The sequence below is a fragment of the Trachinotus anak genome, unplaced genomic scaffold (assembly GCF_046630095.1).
Source record: "Trachinotus anak isolate AG129_WGS33_773 ecotype Australia unplaced genomic scaffold, CSIRO_AGI_Tana_v1 ptg000013l, whole genome shotgun sequence".
In the NCBI taxonomy this organism is placed as follows: domain Eukaryota; kingdom Metazoa; phylum Chordata; class Actinopteri; order Carangiformes; family Carangidae; genus Trachinotus; species Trachinotus anak.
This window is the reverse complement of record NW_027273864.1, coordinates 14498855-14517720: the sequence shown is the minus strand read 5'-3', so window position 1 is coordinate 14517720 and position 18866 is coordinate 14498855. Positions and strand designations below refer to the sequence as shown.

The 18866-nt window shown below is 38.9% G+C and overlaps 2 protein-coding genes across 3 annotated transcripts; one reads left to right on the top strand and one right to left on the bottom strand.

Annotated features, from left to right (window-relative positions):
• Positions 1–160: 160 nt before the first annotated feature.
• c1galt1lb (core 1 synthase, glycoprotein-N-acetylgalactosamine 3-beta-galactosyltransferase 1, like b) lies at positions 161–8411 on the top strand. 2 transcript variants are annotated; one of them, XM_071493343.1, is made up of 4 exons: positions 161–740; positions 927–1196; positions 3550–4214; positions 5088–8411. In XM_071493343.1, exons 2-4 carry the CDS (start codon positions 971–973, stop codon positions 5388–5390), a joined length of 1194 nt encoding a protein of 397 aa, XP_071349444.1. In that variant the 5' UTR covers positions 161–740; positions 927–970; the 3' UTR covers positions 5391–8411. The 2 variants fall into 2 exon arrangements, with proteins under 2 accessions (XP_071349444.1, XP_071349445.1); XM_071493344.1 differs by lacking the exon at positions 161–740 and having other exon boundaries at positions 778–1196.
• tac3b (tachykinin precursor 3b) lies at positions 7461–13581 on the bottom strand. The gene is made up of 7 exons (XM_071493345.1): positions 13507–13581; positions 11065–11182; positions 10772–10880; positions 10655–10684; positions 10526–10570; positions 8698–8768; positions 7461–8620 (listed from the first exon to the last, which is right to left on the bottom strand). The coding sequence occupies exons 2-6, from the start codon at positions 11176–11178 to the stop codon at positions 8719–8721; spliced, it is 348 nt and encodes a 115-aa protein (XP_071349446.1). The 5' UTR covers positions 11179–11182; positions 13507–13581; the 3' UTR covers positions 7461–8620; positions 8698–8718.
• Positions 13582–18866: the final 5285 nt, after the last annotated feature.

Below are 18866 nucleotides of genomic sequence, written 5' to 3'. Positions count from 1 at the left end.
AAGTTCCCATATCAGTATTTACATCGGTCCTCCTGGACCGGTTAGTTACAGAAACTGCCGTGTAAAGTGGGGGCCAACAGAGCACCCCAGGTTCACAGCATCTGTAACATCTGTAACATCTGCACTGCAGGAGGACACGTGTCTGTCGTGCAGACACAGCGCTCTTCTTTTGAAATGCTTGACCGGAAGTAGCAGTTTGTCAGGACGGCTAGATGTAGTTTCGCTGTGGAGTAATTTGATGTCGGTGTTTAAGTCTGGTCTGTGCGTCATTGTCATTGAACCGCTGGGTTTACTCCAGTCAACATTAATGTCTCTCAGCACCGGGGGGGCAGCTGACTCCGTAACGTTTCCGTTAGCTTTGTGGACACGACAGAGAAGATCCCCGCTAACTTAGCTCCGAAGTTAACGTTAGCAGCGCCGATCAGACAACCCGCTACCCAGTCCGCACACGTCTGCTGCTCAAACCCAGTGCCACTGAGGTTATATTTTAGTTTCGGTCACCCGGTAAGGGCTTTTTTGTGTTGACGCTTTGGTCATCTCGCTCATTATTTAGCCACGGTAACCGTTAGCAAGATTTGAGTGAGGCTAGCTGAGCTAAGTTACGCTGTAGAGGGAAAAAAGAAATCGCTGCGTCGTGGTCAAAACTCAGCTCAGCGTTTGCTTTTTCAGAGTTGACATTTCCCGAGCCGATGAAGTAGCTGGCGGACAATCAAGCTGCTATGGTGTCCGCAGTACCGCTGGTGAGTAAACCACACCTTGAACGGGGAGTGACACAAAACAGTTCCCATTTTGTTGCCTTGTCTCACCAGCCACCAACACACGCCGCGATGGGGCTTTGAATTTACAGGTCTAGGATGTGGACATTGTTGTGAACTCGTGTGAAACTTGTGTCCATGTTGTCCATATTTTTCCTCTCTCGCACTCAGCACCTGCCAAGTTGAACAGCTGACAGTGAGACACCTGATCCAGCATGAAGGCCCTCGGATCCAGATTCTCCTTCTATGCGGGTTTTGTGGTGGGAACCTTCACACTGTACGTGTTTCTGCGGCAGGTGTGGTTTGAGAGGACTCAGACAGCTCAGCAGCTCAACGGCGTGAACAGACTTCAAGACCACCAGCAACAGCTTGAGGAGGAAAGGAAGATATGGAAGAAGGAGAGGTCTGCTCTTTTTAACCTGAAGCACCCTCATCATAGAGGTAGGTTCATATGAAGCTATGATTCCAGAAGAGACATACTTAAATTACATGGTTTTTGTGTTATTTTAAAGGTAAATGCCAGCACACTTTTTTACCATACCTTAGTGAGTCACTTGGTCAAATATCAGCTTCCTTGAACTTGTAACCCTTGTGTACATACTAAGGCAACGTGACTGTCCCACTCAGACACTGCATTCAGCTCTAATACAGAAGTCCAGCTCTAAGTTTCTAAAGTTGTTCTTCATACACAATCTTACACCCAGACTAATTCCAGATCAATATTTTCCTTTCTCTGTGCCAAAGGTGTGCCAGAAAGTGATTTAGATAGTTTTCATTTCTGTTTCACTCAGACTTGTCATAATTCATTATTTTGTTTATTGTGTAATAAATCCAAGTTTGAAAGAATGAATGAAAAAATTAGATTGTACCTGCATTATCATGCTTGTTTCAAGTGTTAGGACAGAACCTCACAGGAAATACTGTAAATGCTGATAGCGACTGCAACTTCTTGGCTCTTGTTCAAATTTGCCGTTGTGGGAAGTGACTACAAGCTTTACTCAATTTCACAGTTTAAAATCTCTCCTGGTTAATGTATGATGGCTGATAAATATTCAACAGATCAAAAGATGTAGTATTATTTAATAATTTGACACTTATTCAGTCACATTATTTTTAGAATATTTTTTACCAGCTGCCACAACATGACTGGAATTGTTTTCAACTTCGGTTATAGTAATTATAGTTTACGTGACCCAATTATTTTCCAGAGCTAGTCTCTTTCTCAACTGCTGCAAAACCAACAAAACATGATCTACCTCTGTGGTCCTCTTGACTTGCTGGAGCTGTTTAAGTCACTATGAGTCAGTTTAACAGAACAACACAAACGCACACACACACAACAATTTTCTGATAATTCAACTAAATCCTATCAAATTTAAGTGTCTCGCCCTGACAGATTTATCTCAAATAATCATTTTTAACTTTCCATTAAGTTTCTTTTACAAGTTTAATTCTAATGACTACAGCTACAACTAACTGCAGATTAGTTTTTTGATTAAGCGACTGTTTGCTTAGAAAATGTCAGACAACAGCAAATAATACTTGTTGAGATATCCCAAAGCCTGTCTTTCATACTTTTATCCCTCACAAAACTACACATTTAAAAACCAACGAGGAAATCCTTGTCAGGATGCATCCGTACTTATATCTCTATAACAAAGCTTATAGAGATACAGTGATGTGACCATCTTGCTTTGAATGGAAAGGCCAGATGACTAAATTTATACAATCCAGCCAAAGATTTCCACGAGAGATTTCCACAAATTGACAATAGACAAGCTCAGATTTATTTAACTTCTTTCTGGTGTCTTTTTATAGGGAATTGTTTTTGCTGTAGTGTGCTTTCACTTTGATCTTAAACTGTCTTGGCCATGTGTGGCTTTATTCCTTTTTAATATGAAGTACTCATGTCTTGACGTGTACTTAAGTAACTGGCTCTGTGACATTTGGCCTATTTTGCTCCACACACCTCAGACACAAAAATTACACTTTTCACCAACAGTGGCGCTATAATCAAAGAAGAAGCAGTTTGGCCTATAACTCCCACATTATACATGGCACGTTCACAAACCTTACATGGACATGTTCACTGGAAGTAGCTGAATCTCCTGATATAGGCCACGCCCATTTCTGCTGGGATTTTTTTTTTTTTTCCGGGAAATATGCTAAACCTACTTTTTCAAACTCCTCCTAGGCATTGAGTCTGATCTGCGCGAAACTTTGCACGTAACGTCTATGGATGCTGATGATCAAAAGTGACTTGCATTTTTCGAAAGAATGACAACGTTGCAAAGGAACAACTTCCTGTAGCTAGCAGTCAAAACAGGAAGTGTTGTAAATCTTTGGAGCAATCACTCCTATTGACACGAAACTTACAGTAAAAGTTCGGCATATCACTCTTAGGCTCTGTACAAAATTTGGTGCTAATTAGCCTCTAGGGGGTGCTACAAGTTATGAAAGTTTATAACTTGTAATTCACTGCATGGATTTGTAGGAAATTTGGTTTGTATGCTCTACAGTCATTACTCAGTCCATATATAAAATTTGGTAATGATCAATTAAAGTGGGCATTGCCTATCACAATTAGCCCCCATATCCCAGTCTTTCACCCTTTATCAAAATAACCAACATCCCCCCCCCCCCCCCCCCCCCCCCCAAGTGCTCGTTGTAGGGAACACATGAAGCACTCCTGCTTGTATTCTTTTCCTGCAGTTTTAAATTGATACTGGCACTGTGTAGTATAAGGAGTTTACAGTTTAAATCTGATGTTAATGTTTATATGTCTCTTTACCAGGTGAGGATAGCCACATGGCTGATGAACTATACAAAAAGGTACGCATCCTTTGCTGGGTGATGACTGGACCCAGCAACCTGGAAAAGAAGGCTCGGCACGTGAAGTCCACGTGGAGTCGTCACTGCAATGTTGTGGTCTTCATGAGCTCTGTGGAGGACCCTGATTTTCCTACTGTGGGATTAGGTACAAAGGAAGGTCGGGATCAGCTATACTGGAAAACAATCCGAGCCTTCCATTATGCCTATGAGCATCATGGTCACGAGGCAGATTGGTTCCTCAAGGCAGATGACGACACCTACGTAATCGTAGACAACTTGCGGTGGGTTCTTGCAAACCACACGCCAGATGAGCCGATTTACTTTGGCCGAAGATTTAAGCCGTACACCAAGCAGGGCTATATGAGTGGTGGAGCGGGTTATGTGCTGAGCAAAGAGGCTCTGCGGCGATTTGTAGAAGGTTTTAAAAGCAAACTGTGCACTCACACTACCTCTGTAGAGGACCTGGCAATGGGGCAGTGCATGGAGAAAGTTGGGGTGCTGGCTGGAGACTCCAGAGACACTGCGCATAGGGAGACATTTCACCCCTTTGTCCCTGAGCAACACCTCACTGCCAAGTTCCCCAAGAGCTTTTGGTATTGGAGCTACTGCTATTACCCCATCTCAGAGGCAAGTGAAACAACTACAGCACTGTCAGCATTTGAATAGATGATGCGTCCACTTACGGTTGACAGCTAAATGATTTACATTTCCGCTTTGCATTGTTTGCTGTTAAACTGCTCGGGGCACAATAGCATTGGATTCCTGACAGTGGTGACTGGTTAGTTTAATTGTTAAATCTGGAAACCATACCATTACCATATTTCTGAAAAAAACAACAACACCGAATGTAGTGATAGTCAAATTATGTTAAATTCAGAACACAGTGAAAGATAAGATATGAGAGTTTAACTATTGGAAAAGCTTTCATCAGTGGTCTGATCATTAGAAAAAGATGTTAAGTGTAAATACAGCCTAACTATGTTTAGCTACAAAGCCACGTTAGATTCCAACATAAGTTAATTTTAGGCATCTTTATGTAACGTCAACAAACTAGCTTAGCTGGCTAATGTAACTTAATTCATTACATGGATGTCTATGTAAGTTATCTAGGTTAGCAATTTCTGTAGTTGTAAGACAGGCTTCTTACCTGTGTCGTATTTATACCAAAAATTGTACTTCATTTTTTGATTGAAACTTACTTTACTGACAGCTTGAACTTGCTTATCCAAGCTGATGGTTATAGCTACCTTGCCAAGTTGATGGTAACTATCCAGTTAGCTGGTTGATTAGCTTGGCAGTGAGCATCTGTCACACACCAATCAACTAAATATTCATCCAAACACTGATTGATGATTGGCAGATCATTCCTGTTGCGTTCGTTTGGCTTAAGACACTGCAGAAAATACAAAGCCTGTCTGTCCTGTTAAATGAGGAAATGTGACACCAGTATGCCTCTGTATTGTTGCAAAACCACAAAATCTGTTTGTTTGTTTTTTTCAGGGTCCAAACTGCTGCTCAGATGTGTCGGTGTCTTTCCACTATGTTGATGCTTTACATATGTATTTATTGGAGTACTACACCTATCACCTGCGTGCCTTTGGCTACAGATATCGTTACCAGCCCCCTCCCCCACCAGGCTACAATACTGAGCAGTCTGGTTCCTGGGATGCCGCAGAAGGACAAGAAGAGCTGGTTTCTCAGGTGAAAGGGGGAGGAACGGGCGATGATCTGTCTAGGACTGACAAGATACAGGATTCAGATCATCTTCCTGCAGCTGGTAAAGTTGCATCAGTGGATAAATAACATTGGGACGGTGTGGGTGTGTGAAGGGAACTGTCATTAGGAAGAGGGGGAATGTGTGTTTTTAATGTTTGCTTATTCATTCTGATAATCTTGGCTCATATTTCTACAAAAGCAGAAAAAACAGTCCACTTTGATCTGTCCACAGTCCAGATTGCCTGAAGATTCTTGAGCTGTAGGGCTGCTACTAATGTAAACTGCAACTGAAAGACTGGTTCTCTGGACAATAGGTGATTTGTGACCTTTACTTTTGTTTTTAAGGTTTTTACAGCTAAGGCTCTTTTTTTAAAAGTTGAGAACAGCTTTCTCTAGACTGTATTCATTTGAAAACTAACTAAAGCACCCTTTTAATCCTTGTCAATCAATAAGTATTTTCCAGAGCCAGTTGAATTTGATTTCGCCAGTGTTTTGTGTTATTCCCTTCTGAACAGCTGCAAACATCACCGAAACATGATCTGCCACTCTCTTTGTTTTCACTGGCTGGAGCTGTTTAACTTCATTTCACACATAGTGTTTTTAAAGTTCTGGCTGATCAGTGTATTTTTGACTTGACTCTTTCAAAACAGGGCATGGATCAACCAAATCAACCAAATCAATCAACCAAACATTAAACCCAGTTAACTGGTTCAGTGTTGTAGCTGTATATGTGCCTGCTGATAAGACCCAATTGTGTGTCTTGAGCTGATCATACAAATTTCTGATTTAAAAAAATACGCCCACAACAAAAAATTCTGAAGGGACCATAAGTTGGTGAGGGAGGGCTGCTTAATTAGTTTTCTGATAATTAAACCAGATCATTTTAAATTGAAGTGCCTCACCTAGTGCATTCAATCAAACATGCCCTGCTTATAAATAACATTCATTTTTGTTCTGAGAATGCTGTCAATAACCAGTCTCTATGGCACAGTTTGCTGACTCCTGAACTTGCATCAGGCTTTATCCAGAAGTATTTTCTCTTACACTTCAGTGTAAATGCAATGTTAATCCACGTTCAGTGTAGGAATAAATCCTTTTTATTTAGTTGTATGCTGAAGGGACGTTCTTAGTAACATTTTATTTATATTTAGCATTATTTAAATCACTGATTTAATTAAGAAAGAATTTGATTTGTCTCAAATTGTAAGTATTGATTACAGTTTTTATCACAAGTTTCATTTAAAGGATTCAGGCTATGTTTTGCAATTGTTTTCTTTACCATTAATCTTACTGATTTCTTGATTAATTGGTTGTTTGTTAGAAAATGTTAGATTATAGTGAAAAACACCAGTTAAGATATTCTAAAAAAAATTTCGTTGAAAAAAAAAAAGACTTGAACTTTTTTGAAATTAATGGATTATCAAAATAATTGCACATTAATTTTCTGTTGAGTGAAAGACGAATAATAATTTCATCTCTATAAATTGTGAAAGTGAATGCAGCTTTCTGTTAGTTAATTTCAACAGTCCACTAAATTTACATTGTCATCCATGATCGTCCAGCTTTAATCCAGTGTCAGTTAAATGGAGTAAGTAAAATGCTTCATACCTACATCCTTCCCAAAAAAAATACACATTTAAAAACCAACTACAATGAAATCCTTGTTTGGATGCATCCATATTTCTCTATAGCTAATTGAGCTACAGTGATGTGACCATGATGCTTTAAATGGAAAATACAGATGACTAAATTTATACAGTCTAGCCAAAGATTTCCCTGTGCGATGCGATCTGATCGGGGACAGACAAACCGTTATGAGTGAACTTGTCTTAGAGTTAATGCAGTCAGTGTTTATTTAGTTATTAGTCATTTTTTTATGACTGGTGTGTGTTCAGTTGATCACAAATCTTTATTTGGTCTGGGATCCATCTTCGGTGGGTAGACATGCCCTCAGCTGAACGAGAAATTAGCCAAACCAGCCATTTCACATGGTTTTCTATGCGTTCTTCCTCAAACTGGCCGCGGATACACACACACACTTAACACTTTCCTGCATCTTCCCCCAGTGGACTCATTAGCCTGTGCCTTGTAAATTGAGATTGTATGAGCCAACAGCTGCACACATGACTTTGCACTGTGACATTACCATGATGAGAGTGATGCTTTCAGAGTATAATTTAATTGAATCCCTCCAATGTAATGAGTGTGGCCTTTGGGCAAGCCAGCTGATGACTTGTTCAGGACAGCTTTTTTTTTTTTTTTTTTTTTTTTTTTTTTGATAGGCAAGATTTATAGTTTCAGGAATATTGTTTATTTTCTAAATCCTGGGCAGGCCAGACCTTTTTTTAATATATATAGTTAGCACATTGTGTATGTTATTCGTAACAGTTTCTTCACTACTTTGTAAACAGAACAAAGTTTGGAGAGTTAGTGTTATGGGAGATACAGTAATTACCAAATACAGAAAATGGTACGAACAAATTCGTCATTTATGTGAAAATTAAATGCATTTTTGAGTGTTTTAATTGCTGTCTTTCTTTTTAACCACTTTAACCTTTTATTCCCCATCATTGTTAAAGATGTATGAGGTGACTAATGCCTATCAAAATGCCTTTTTGTGATTTATACTTGGTTTCCTTTTGTACATAAGCACAGAGCATGTTCTGTTTTGTGTTTCAAATGGAAAAGTCCAGTTTTGAACCAAATTAGCATGTTGTACACAAGTTTCTGATGGAATTAATGCACACCTTTGTTTTCAAGTGAAATAAGGCCTTTGGACGTTTCGGTTGTGTTACCTTCATTGGATCAAATTTCTGCAAACCCAAACCCCTTGTTGACACTGCCACAGCTATTTCTGATGGCAATGATACAACACGTTCATTCCTCAACAATCTTCTCCAGCATTCAAATTTTATTAAACAGAAAGGTGTACAGTGCTGTATTTATATTTCAAATGTATTTATGTTGGTAATGACGTATGAATTGAGTCAATACTCTTTAGTGCGTAAATGAGTTTGTGTGAGCGGGTGAGCACATATGATCAGTGTGCAGGATTGTTTTCTGTGAACTGTACTTTAATCACTATAAATAAATGCATATTTTATTGTACACCTTGTTTTGTTTTACATTTGTTAACATGATATTACATTGTTATGTCAGAACATTGTCTTGTAATGATAGAAAAGCTTCATGCACGGTTACAATGGCTGTGCTTAAATAGCTTTAATAGATGCCCTCACTTGAAAGACCGGAGGGATTACAGTCTGTGTTGGTAATGGGAGACGGTGTGACATCTCTATTACAGAAAGAATTGGAATCTAAGTAGAAAGAACAAGGTTTGGTCAGAAATAAAAATGAATTATAAGTAGTATAATGCAGGTCTTTTTTTTCTTACCAATGCCTGATGATTGATAAATCAGCCTCTCCTTTCCTGTAAATATTCCTGTATAGATGTACAGGCCATTCCTGTTGTGCACAAAGAAAAAAAGTGGTTCTTAAATACCTGCATCTAAAACTTGGATGCGTCTATATTTTTCAACTCTAAATTGTTACATTTGCATAATAACATTTAAAAGATGAAAGGGTTATATGTTATGTTAAATGCCGAAATATCATTATTGGTATGAGCCTGTATTGATCAGGCTAATATGTTTTGATATTACAGTGCATCTGGAAAGTATTCACAGCGCTTCACTTTTTCCACATTTTATTATGTTACAGCCTTATTCCAAAATGGATTAAATTCATTTTCTACCTCAAAATTCTACACACAATACCCCATAATGACAAAGTGACTTTTACAAATTTATTAAAAATAAAAAACAAAAATATAACATGTACACGAAAATTCACAGTCTTTGCTCAATACTTTGTTGAAGCACCTTTGACAGCTATTACAGCCTCAAGTCTTTTTGAGTGTGATGCTACAAGCTTGGCACACCTATTTTTGGGCAGTTTCTCCCATTCTTCTCTGCAGAACCTCTCAAGCTCCATCAGGTTGGATGGGGAGCGTCGGTGCACGGCCATTTTCAGATCTCTCCAGAGATGATCAATCGGGTTCAAGTCTGGGCTCTGGCTGGGCCACTCTAGGACATTCACAGAGTTGTCTCGAAGCCACTCCTTTGTTATCTTGGCTGTGTGCTTAGGGTCGTTGTCCTGTTGGAAGATGAACCTTCGCCCCAGTCCAAGGTCCAGAGCGCTCTGGAGCAGGTTATCATCAAGAATGTCTCTGTACATTGCTGCATTCATCTTTCTCTCCACCCTGACTAGTCTCCCAGTTCCTGCTGCTGAAAACCATCCCCACAGCATGATGCTGCCACCACCATGCTTCACTGTAGGGATGGTATTGACCAGGTGATGAGCGGTGCCTGGTTTCCTCCAGACATGACGCTTGGCATTCAGGCCAAAGAGTTCAATCTTTGTCTCATCAGACCAGAGAATTTTGTTTCTCATGGTCTGAGAGGCCTTCAGGTGCCTTTTGGCAAACTCTTGGTGGGCTGTCATGTGCCTTTTACTGAGGAGTAGCTTCCATGTGGCCCCTCTACCATACAGGCCTGATTGGTGGAGTGCTGCAGAAATGGTTGTCCCTCTGGAAGGTTCTCCTCTCTCCACAGAGCAACGCTGGAGCACTGTCAGAGTGACCATCGGGTTCTTGGTCACCTCCCTGACTGAGGCCCTTCTGCCCCAATCACTCAGATTGACCCGGCGGCCAGCTCTAGGAAGAGTCCTGGTGGTTCCAATCTTCTTCCATTTACAGTTGATGGAGGCCACTGTGCTCACTGGGACCTTCAATGCTGCAGAAATATTTCTGTACCCTTCCCCAGAGCTGTGCCTTGTTACAATCCTGTCTCGGAGGTCTACAGACAGTTCCTTGGACTTGATGGCTTGGTTTGTGCTCTGACATGCACTGTCAACTATGGGACCTCCAAATCATGTTCAATCAACTGAATCTACTACAGGTGGACTCCAAAAAATTTCAAGCAAACGTTTTTCACTTTGTCATTATGGGGTATTGTGTGTAGAACTTTGAGGTAAAACATGAATTTAATCCATTTTGGAATAAGGCTGTAACATAACAAAATGTGGAAAAAGTGAAGTGCTGTGAATACTTTCCGGATGCACTGTATATATATATACATATATGTATATATATATATATATAGCCATAGAATACACAAAGAAATAGTGCAAAATTAATCAGTAGACTGACTGAAGTTACTCACTTGTCCTCCTCCCAAGCAGATCAGTGAGGATGTGGTCCATGTGTCCTGCGTAAGATGAACAGAGCATTTATTTTTATACCATAAAACCATTAGTTGGAGGCTGGTTTGTCATTGAGTTCAAGTTCTTACTTTTTCTTGACATTGGAATGTTTCTGTGACCTGCAAAAAGATTTAGGTGTTAAATGACAAGTCTCAGTGAAAGAGTTTTGGGTGTTTTGTAGGTGTTTACTGCAAAAAATAGCCCACTGTTTGGTTTAGCAGCACTCCTCCTTCCCATTAGACCCACAAAGGTGTCGTAATCAATGTCATCAAATCTCTTCAACTCTGCATCTTCAACACAGCCCTCTGGCTTAGCCTGAGAGACAAGATGAAGGGAGAGAAATAATTTGTAGACTGTAGAAAACCACTGTTAATTTCAGCCTCTGTTTGTAAAAATGTCAAAATCTTCTATTGTGAACTGGTGGATAAGGCCTTGAAATGCAGGTGTAATTGACTTGTCATAGTGTCATATAATTGCAGCCAGGTCAGTTGTACTGTACCTCTGTCATTGACTTGTAGGTTTCTTCTTTACACCAGGACCTCACAGGAAATAAGATGAGGATAAGCAAAGCGACCAGTGAAACAACATTGCAGCAGATTGGGGTTTTCTCCATCGTCCTGAAACAGAACCAGTACCTTATATTTAACACAAAACAAAGAAAAACGGCCCATAACCAGGCTGATAGTTTACCTGCTGCAGAATTATTTAATTTTTTGTTAGCCTGACACTGTCATGTGCACACATTTTGAGAGCTGTGATAGATGTTAGAATACAGTACAGTGAATCTTTTATTATTTATTTGTTATTATTGTTATTATTATTTGATTTGTAAGGTGCAGTCACATCAATAACACAGCTGTTTTTGGTTTATATAGTTTATATAAACATATATAAACACACACTTTATATATAAAGTTTTGTTTATATAGTTTTTTGAGGACGTACATATCCGCTCTGCAGCTCTTCCTTTGAAAATGTCTAAGCTCACAGATGTCTGCTCTTACACAGTGTTTTCACAGGTTTTAAAACTTCTCAGCTATGAACTTCCTCATTTTTAGCAGACAATATACTGTATGTTACATATCCACATCTTCAGCAAAACTTTTGGAGAATTGTGGGGAAAAAATGGGTGTAGACTCATTCGTGTGAAGGGTGCTCTTCTTACTATGTCTGCTATTAGCCCCCACAGGCTCTGACTTTTCATTATTCATCATTAAAAACAATCTAATAGGCAGCCACTGTATACAATATAAACTGATTCATATCTGAAAACGCTCTGCACACTGATGAGCCGTGCATAAGCTATTATACAATGAATACATATATCTATAACTGTACCATTACATTAAGTGCAATCAGTTCTTCATGTAAGTAATGTCATCCATTGGGTCTTCAACAATCACAGCCTCTTCAACAAATGTTTTTCTAGTTGTATTTTGATGCCCTTTAATGAAATCAGTCTTTATTTTTGACCAGCACATTACTCCGCCCTCACAGTGATATCCAGAAGCTCATACAAATAATGTGAAGCACTGCATCTAATAAGATGTTAAGTTCATTAACTTAAAAGACAGAAATATCTCTCTGTACTGTATAATGCAATACAGTTCAACAAAACCTCAGGCATCCTCCAAAATTACCACACAGTTCAAGACTTCCCTAACAGTAAAATGTGGTCATAATCTTCTCTGAGAAAAGGCACTGTTCTGCTTTCAGAGAGGTCGATCAACTGTGAGGGTCTGAAAAACACTTTTATGTGCAGGTGGAATTCAGCTCATTTGGTGGCATATAAATTAATGTATGAAGTAAATATGAATTAACAATCATTGACTGATGATCCATTAAGGTTTAAATAAGACTTGATCATAATGATAAGCAAAAGTAATGATGAGACATTGTGCGTTAATTCATTCATTAAACTTTTATGGATTATGAATTATGTATACATGAGTTAGGCATGTTTTTTTTAACCCTTATTAAAAAGCATTGCCAATTTCCTAATAACCTCCTATAAGTTTCCTGGGAAGAACAAAATAATTTGGCAATTTTATAAGGCTATAAGTAAAATAGAGACAGTGTCTAATAGGTAATTCATGATAAGCTAATGTACAGCCTTTTGATGGTGCTATTTGTCTACAGAAATGCATAACATTCGACAGATATGAACAATACATTTTGTAAAAAATAAATGAATGATCAATAAATAGTTACTCGGGTTTAATAAGAGCAGTTCTTTCAAGGAAATTTCCCCTGATTTCCCCAAGAACAGCTTCACTAAAACCTCACCAAACTGTCTCAGAGGTTTGTCTCTATCCCCTGTAATTAGTACCAAATTAAACTGTCTTTTGCCTACGACAAACTTTTAACAAAAAGGGAATTATAACGTGGAAACAGTGGAACTGTAATTTACAGCATCATTAAGTAATAAATGGTCCATTATAAATCACAACAATCTCATCCTAACATGACCACAGACACTCTAATCTCTTACAGTAGAATTAGTATTAATTATTTTTGAGTGCTGGAGCATCATTTATTTAAGATCATGGTTGTAAGAACTGTTTAAAATACTTCTGATGAAGGTCTAGAGAGACTGAAACATTAGGATTATTAATAAATTGTGATGGTGAGCAAGAGCAATGTGTGGGATTTTCTTTCTTTCAAGTCTGAAGTGACACTCTCCAACGCACCTGCATCTAAGATATCTGGATGTGGGAATATCCTCACAGAGAAAAGTAGAATTTTTTATAAAATCCATATAAATATGAGTACAAGCCAACCCTGTCACTCAATCACTTTGTTCATTCCTCCAATAAACTGTGCAACTGATGATCAAAGGAAAATAAAAGCAGGAAATAAATGATTAACCGATCATAATGTCACAAAACTTATTTATCACAACAATTACTGTAAATTAGTGAAAATAACACAAAAGTCTTACCTGTGATCTGGTCCTACAGTATTAACCAGTAATCTGTTCAGCAGTTTATTCTGTACTAAAGGAGCTCTGTGCCGACTGAATACAAGTCTTTCTGCTCATCAGCTTCCGTCTCAATTATTATAGTTCTTAAGATTGTTTGTAATCCAATTAGAGCTCCACCCACCACCCAAAACCCCATCCCACCTCTATACACACACACGTCAGTTTGTAGCATCTTTCTCATTAGACATATTGAATAACTGAAACTGAAAGGTCTTACATGAGATTTGTGAATGCAAACATAATCAATTAACACAAGGAAAAAAAGTTAAAATTGTACATCCTCTCACTGGTGGCTATTTAATGAAGAAACATTTTAATTTCTCTGTATCTGATGGCCCCATGAGTCTGAAAAGTGGAAGTCATCTCCATCCTTTCACATTTGCCATCCTTTCACCAGCTGTTAACTTGAACCATACAGATAAACACTGTTACATTGGGAGAAGCAACACACAAGATGCAAAATAAGGCATCTAACTGAAGCTTCTTTGCTGCCCCTGTTAGCTTTAAATTTGGGTTTTACAACTTAACAAAGTGCTTCAAAAGATTCAACATAAAAACAACCAAGTGGATACAACAGACTGTGTATGTGTCTATCTATGTGTGTGTGTTGTATACAGGGGCAAGATCTGGGGCCGAAAAATTAAGCCAACATGGCACTGCCAATAACTGCAGTTCCTCGAATGGCCACTTGAGACTGACTCCAAAAGGAAGTCAATCCTCATAGACACCAATGTTAAAATGACAAACTTTACAGCTAAAACAGGTGGGGTGAATTTTTACATAATTTTATATGATTTCCTTATTTGTGGTGTTGGTGTTGCATTTGGAGTCAGGCACCAAGATGGCGACAGCGGACCGACCCACTTTGAGCTTCAGAACCGCTCTTCAGAAACCTACATGTGACGTCATGGAGATTATGTCCATCTTTATATACAGTCTATGATTTTACATGACTGTGTATGCAATGACATACGGTGTGTTTTAATGAATATGTGTGTGGAGAAGCAAAACTATTTAAAACTTCATTTGGTGTTCACATCGTTTTTTGTTGTTTGTGGTGCAGTTTTGCATTATACCGACAGGTGTTTCTAGAGGTGGAGAGAGAGTCTGTAAACACAATATACAAAAGTGACTAAAAAGAACAATTACACTTAATGGATAGTTAAAAGGTAACAAGGTAAACTGATAAACATTTCATTGGTCTCTGATCCTTGTATGTTTGTGTAATGACATTATATGTATGTAGGCTTGAGTGCCGACCAGAAGGCCTGAACCCACATAATCACACAGTCGGAAATATGTGATGAAACCATGAGACCATCTACATCTGAACTGCCCTGAAAGAAGTACATGATCTCATATTCTCAGCAGAGGGTGTGCATGTGTGTCCCCAGGAGAAAATTGAGGGTGTAATGTGTTTCTGTGAGTTAAGTTGACTTGACTTGGAAACTGCAAACGCCCTGCAAGCGGATATTGCTGTCCTGTCTACTCTCTGATTGGCTGCTGTGTCAGAGCAGAGAACCAAATAACTCCCACACTGTCTGAATGAATGGCCTTTGTCTCTCTCCTCCACAGATGATGAGTGGAAGCCTTCTGACTGACCCCTTTCCTTCACACACAAAAACTGGGAGGGTTCATTACACCCATCTGGAACTTACAGGGTCACATTTTAATGATCATCAAACAACCTTCATAATTTTTTCATGACAGAAGTTTGTATGTGGAATAGATAAAAGCACATCGGCCATTCTGGGATCAAAGGAGAATTTGTTTGTAAAGATTTAACCCTCAAATCTGTTCTTCCTCATTTATCATATAAGAATGTATACACAGGGTGTCAGAAATGATATGTCTATCATATATCAGTTTTTCAAACATGCGCTCACACACACACACATACACTTAAGTCTGCTGTGACTGAAGTGTACTTTAGGAAATTCACTTTTAATGGTTCTGCACCGGAGAAGCTCATTCTGGTTTACTGACTTATTATGTTGGATTGTTGCTTTCTTTGTAATCTGCATGAATTCCTCTGTGTAACCATGTTTATACCGTAGAAGACTGTATATAAAATATTCTACTTTGTCCACTAAATTGATCTACAGCTGCAGTTATGTGTTACTTTGCATAACAAACAGGCCTTTAACTTCTGACGCTTTGTTACATTTAAACTAGCCAGCTGGTAGCTACAACATTAAAGCAATAGTTTAGCGTTTTGTGAAATATAATTCTTTTTCTTTCTGTCAGTAAATTTGATGAGAAGTATACAAGAAGCTACTCTTGTGTTTTCCATTAAATATATGAAGCTACAACCAGCAGTGGGTTAGCTTAGCTTAGCATAAAGACTGGAAACAGGAGGAAACAGGTAGCCTGTCCCAAGGTAACAAAATCTAACTACCAGCACCTCTAAAGTCCACTAATTAACATGTTATATTGTTATTGATATGTATAGAAATTTAAGTGGATGAATAACAATATACCATTTTACGGAGGGTAATGCAAAACGAGTTTGACTTCCTTTACCATGGCTTCCTGTTTGGTATGTCACTCATGTCCTGAAAGCAGCTACAGGAATGCAGCTCAGGCTTCAATTGTGTTTTCGCCTCAGCCACTAGAATGTGCTCAGGCTGGAAGTCAGAAATGTAAAGTCGGAGAGCTCTGTGTTGCATAGCCTTACATGCAGGTGTTTTTATTGGTTAGGGTTAAGTTGTGGTTAGGGTGTGTGTGTGTGCTCACAGTTAATGGCCCTAGGAGACTGAATCAATCACACTTAATTAACAACTCAAAACGTCTTTGGCTCATTTGGTTTCACAGTTTTAATATGATCACTGAACCATATTTTATACTCTAATGTCTCCAAATCACCTTATACTTTGATGCATGTGTTCATGCCTGCACAGTGAGAGACATTCCTCCCTGCCAATGTCAGGACAAACCTGATACCATCATTATCTTGTTTGTCCTGTTCACCACCATGTGATGGTAAGATTAGCGTAACAGCCCCAGGGGTAAACAGCATTGCTTTCACCTCTTTCTTGTAAATGAGACACCTATCAGTCACCTTACAGTTTGTCTACCACAGGGATACTTCCATGTTAGCTGCAGTTATAAATAATGTTAATCTGTGAGATGAAAACATGAACTTTATCATTACAGCAACAGAAATGTAATGGGATTTAGCAGTGGAAATAAGTAATGTGAATTATTCAAAGAAAAAATTAAGTAATAATAATAATATAGAATAGGGGCCAAGAAATCCCAGGCTCCCAAGATTTTAGTACCTTAGGCAAACTGTAATTTTTTCCAGATTTATTAACAACTCTTTGATGTTTAAAAAGGCCTGGATTACACCCTCACTCCAACAGTGATGAAGTGTTTTGAAAGACTGGTCCTCTCACACATCACACTAGACCCACACCACTTTGCCTATAGAGTGAGCAGATCCACAGAGGATGCCATCTCTCTGGCTCTTCACACCACACTACCTCACCTGGAGAGACAGAACATATACGTGAGTGTGCTATTTGTGGACTACAGCTCTGCCTTTAACACTGTCATCCTTGGCAAAGTGACCACCAAGCTCGGCCTGAGCTCAATGCTCTGCAACTGGATCCAGGATTTCCTGACAGGGCGTCTTCAGGCAGTGAGACTGGGCCACCACACATCCTCCACCATCACCCTGAGCACCGGCAAACCACAGGGCTGTGTGCTCATCCTGTACTCCCTCTTCACTCACGACTGTGTCCCCACATTCAGTGCTAACACCAGCGTGAACTTTGCGGATGACAGAACTGTGATTGGGCTCATCTCCAACAACGATGAAGCAGCCTGCAGAGCGGAGGTACAGAACCTAGTGGACTGGTGCTCGGAGAACAACCTGTCTCTGAGCAATGGGAGGACCAAGGAGCTCACCATCGACTTCAGGAGAACCCAGGTTGAGGATCAACCTCCGGTGTGCATCAGTGGAGAGAGGGTGGGGAGGGTGTCCAGCTTCAGGTTTCTGGGTGTATATATCTCAGAGGACCTCACATGGACAACAAACACAAACGCACAGGTGAAGAAGGCACAGCAGCGCTTGTTCTTCCTGAGGACACTGAAAAAGGCCGGTCTGCAACAAGAGATTTTTGTAACTTTCTACCACTGTTTTATCCATACTGTACATATGATGCTGCTGCCAAATGCTGCTATATAAATAGTATTTATTCTGGAGGACACTCTATCTCAACGTACTTTCATTTCAAACACTGCACAGACAGTCATGTGCCTAATTTGCACAGCTATGCAAATAATTGTACAGTTATTTGCACAGTATTACTTTTACTCTTATCTGATGCTGCACTTAATTTGTTTTCATAATTTTTAATTTATATTTTTTAAACTTTATTTGTTCAACTTATTTTACAATTCTAGTTGAAGATTGTTATACTTTCTTCATAGGCTTATTCCAAGAGCATCTTAAGAGTTGCAAAACCTCATCTTGTTGCTGTACAATTGTGTATGTTGCAATGACAATAAAGATATTCTATTCTATTCTATTCTATTCTATATCATAGACTTTGTGCTTTTAAGTAGACTTTGTGCTGTACATACACAGCATAATTATGTCTGTTTAATAAAAAGGATATCCCAAAAATGTGTTTACCTTAAATTATTTTGCCAGATTAACCCTTCTTTCAGTACTGTGTGTGCGTGTACAGATTGCCTGACTGACATCTCCATTGGTGTCTCTTTATAGTTGCACCTGTTAGTGTAAAACACTGTTATCATTCTTATTGATAAATTGCGTTTAGTTACCCTGCACACTTAAGTTACACTCCTCTCATTTGTATGTCTTTTTTATTTTACCATAACCATTAATATTGAAGAAATTGAAGGCTCATTTTTCCAGTAAACATCTGTTTAAAGGGCCAGATAAAAACAATACAGATGCTGTTTCCTAAAACTTGAAATCTTGTCACAAAGACAGAAAAAAGCAACATACATGTTAGTATTTTATTTTTTCCTCCCTGACTAATGCTATGTAGTGTCATACTGTAAACTCTGACAGTTCTGAAAGTAACTTTGATTTTAAAATATTTACATTATGTTAGGACAGACTCAGACATGATAATTGCACTGGGATGATCAGTGTGATCATGACTCACTTTGACTCACAGCAAATGAGCTAATGCTCTGAAGACCGTAATGGATTATCAGTCCACAGCTGTGTATAGAGCAGTCAGTTAACACCAGCATGTTCTGATGGTTTATAATTAGACTCTGGGGGCTTATTCCTGTAACCACACAGAGAGCGCTCTAATTAACCATTATACTTTATG

Bases quoted from the DNA above. Each gene is read 5' to 3' on its own strand.
- c1galt1lb (XM_071493343.1), top strand. From the start codon at position 971: ATGAAGGCCCTCGGATCCAGATTCTCCTTCTATGCGGGTTTTGTGGTG. The intron at 1,197-3,549 runs GTAGGTTCATAT...TCTCTTTACCAG, and splicing joins GAAGCACCCTCATCATAGAG to GTGAGGATAGCCACATGGCT. The intron at 4,215-5,087 runs GCAAGTGAAACA...TGTTTTTTTCAG, and splicing joins GCTATTACCCCATCTCAGAG to GGTCCAAACTGCTGCTCAGA.
- tac3b (XM_071493345.1), bottom strand. From the start codon at position 11,178: ATGGAGAAAACCCCAATCTGCTGCAATGTTGTTTCACTGGTCGCTTTG. The intron at 10,881-11,064 runs GTACAGTACAAC...CTTGTCTCTCAG, and splicing joins CCTACAAGTCAATGACAGAG to GCTAAGCCAGAGGGCTGTGT. The intron at 10,571-10,654 runs GTAAGAACTTGA...CATCTTACGCAG, and splicing joins CATTCCAATGTCAAGAAAAA to GACACATGGACCACATCCTC.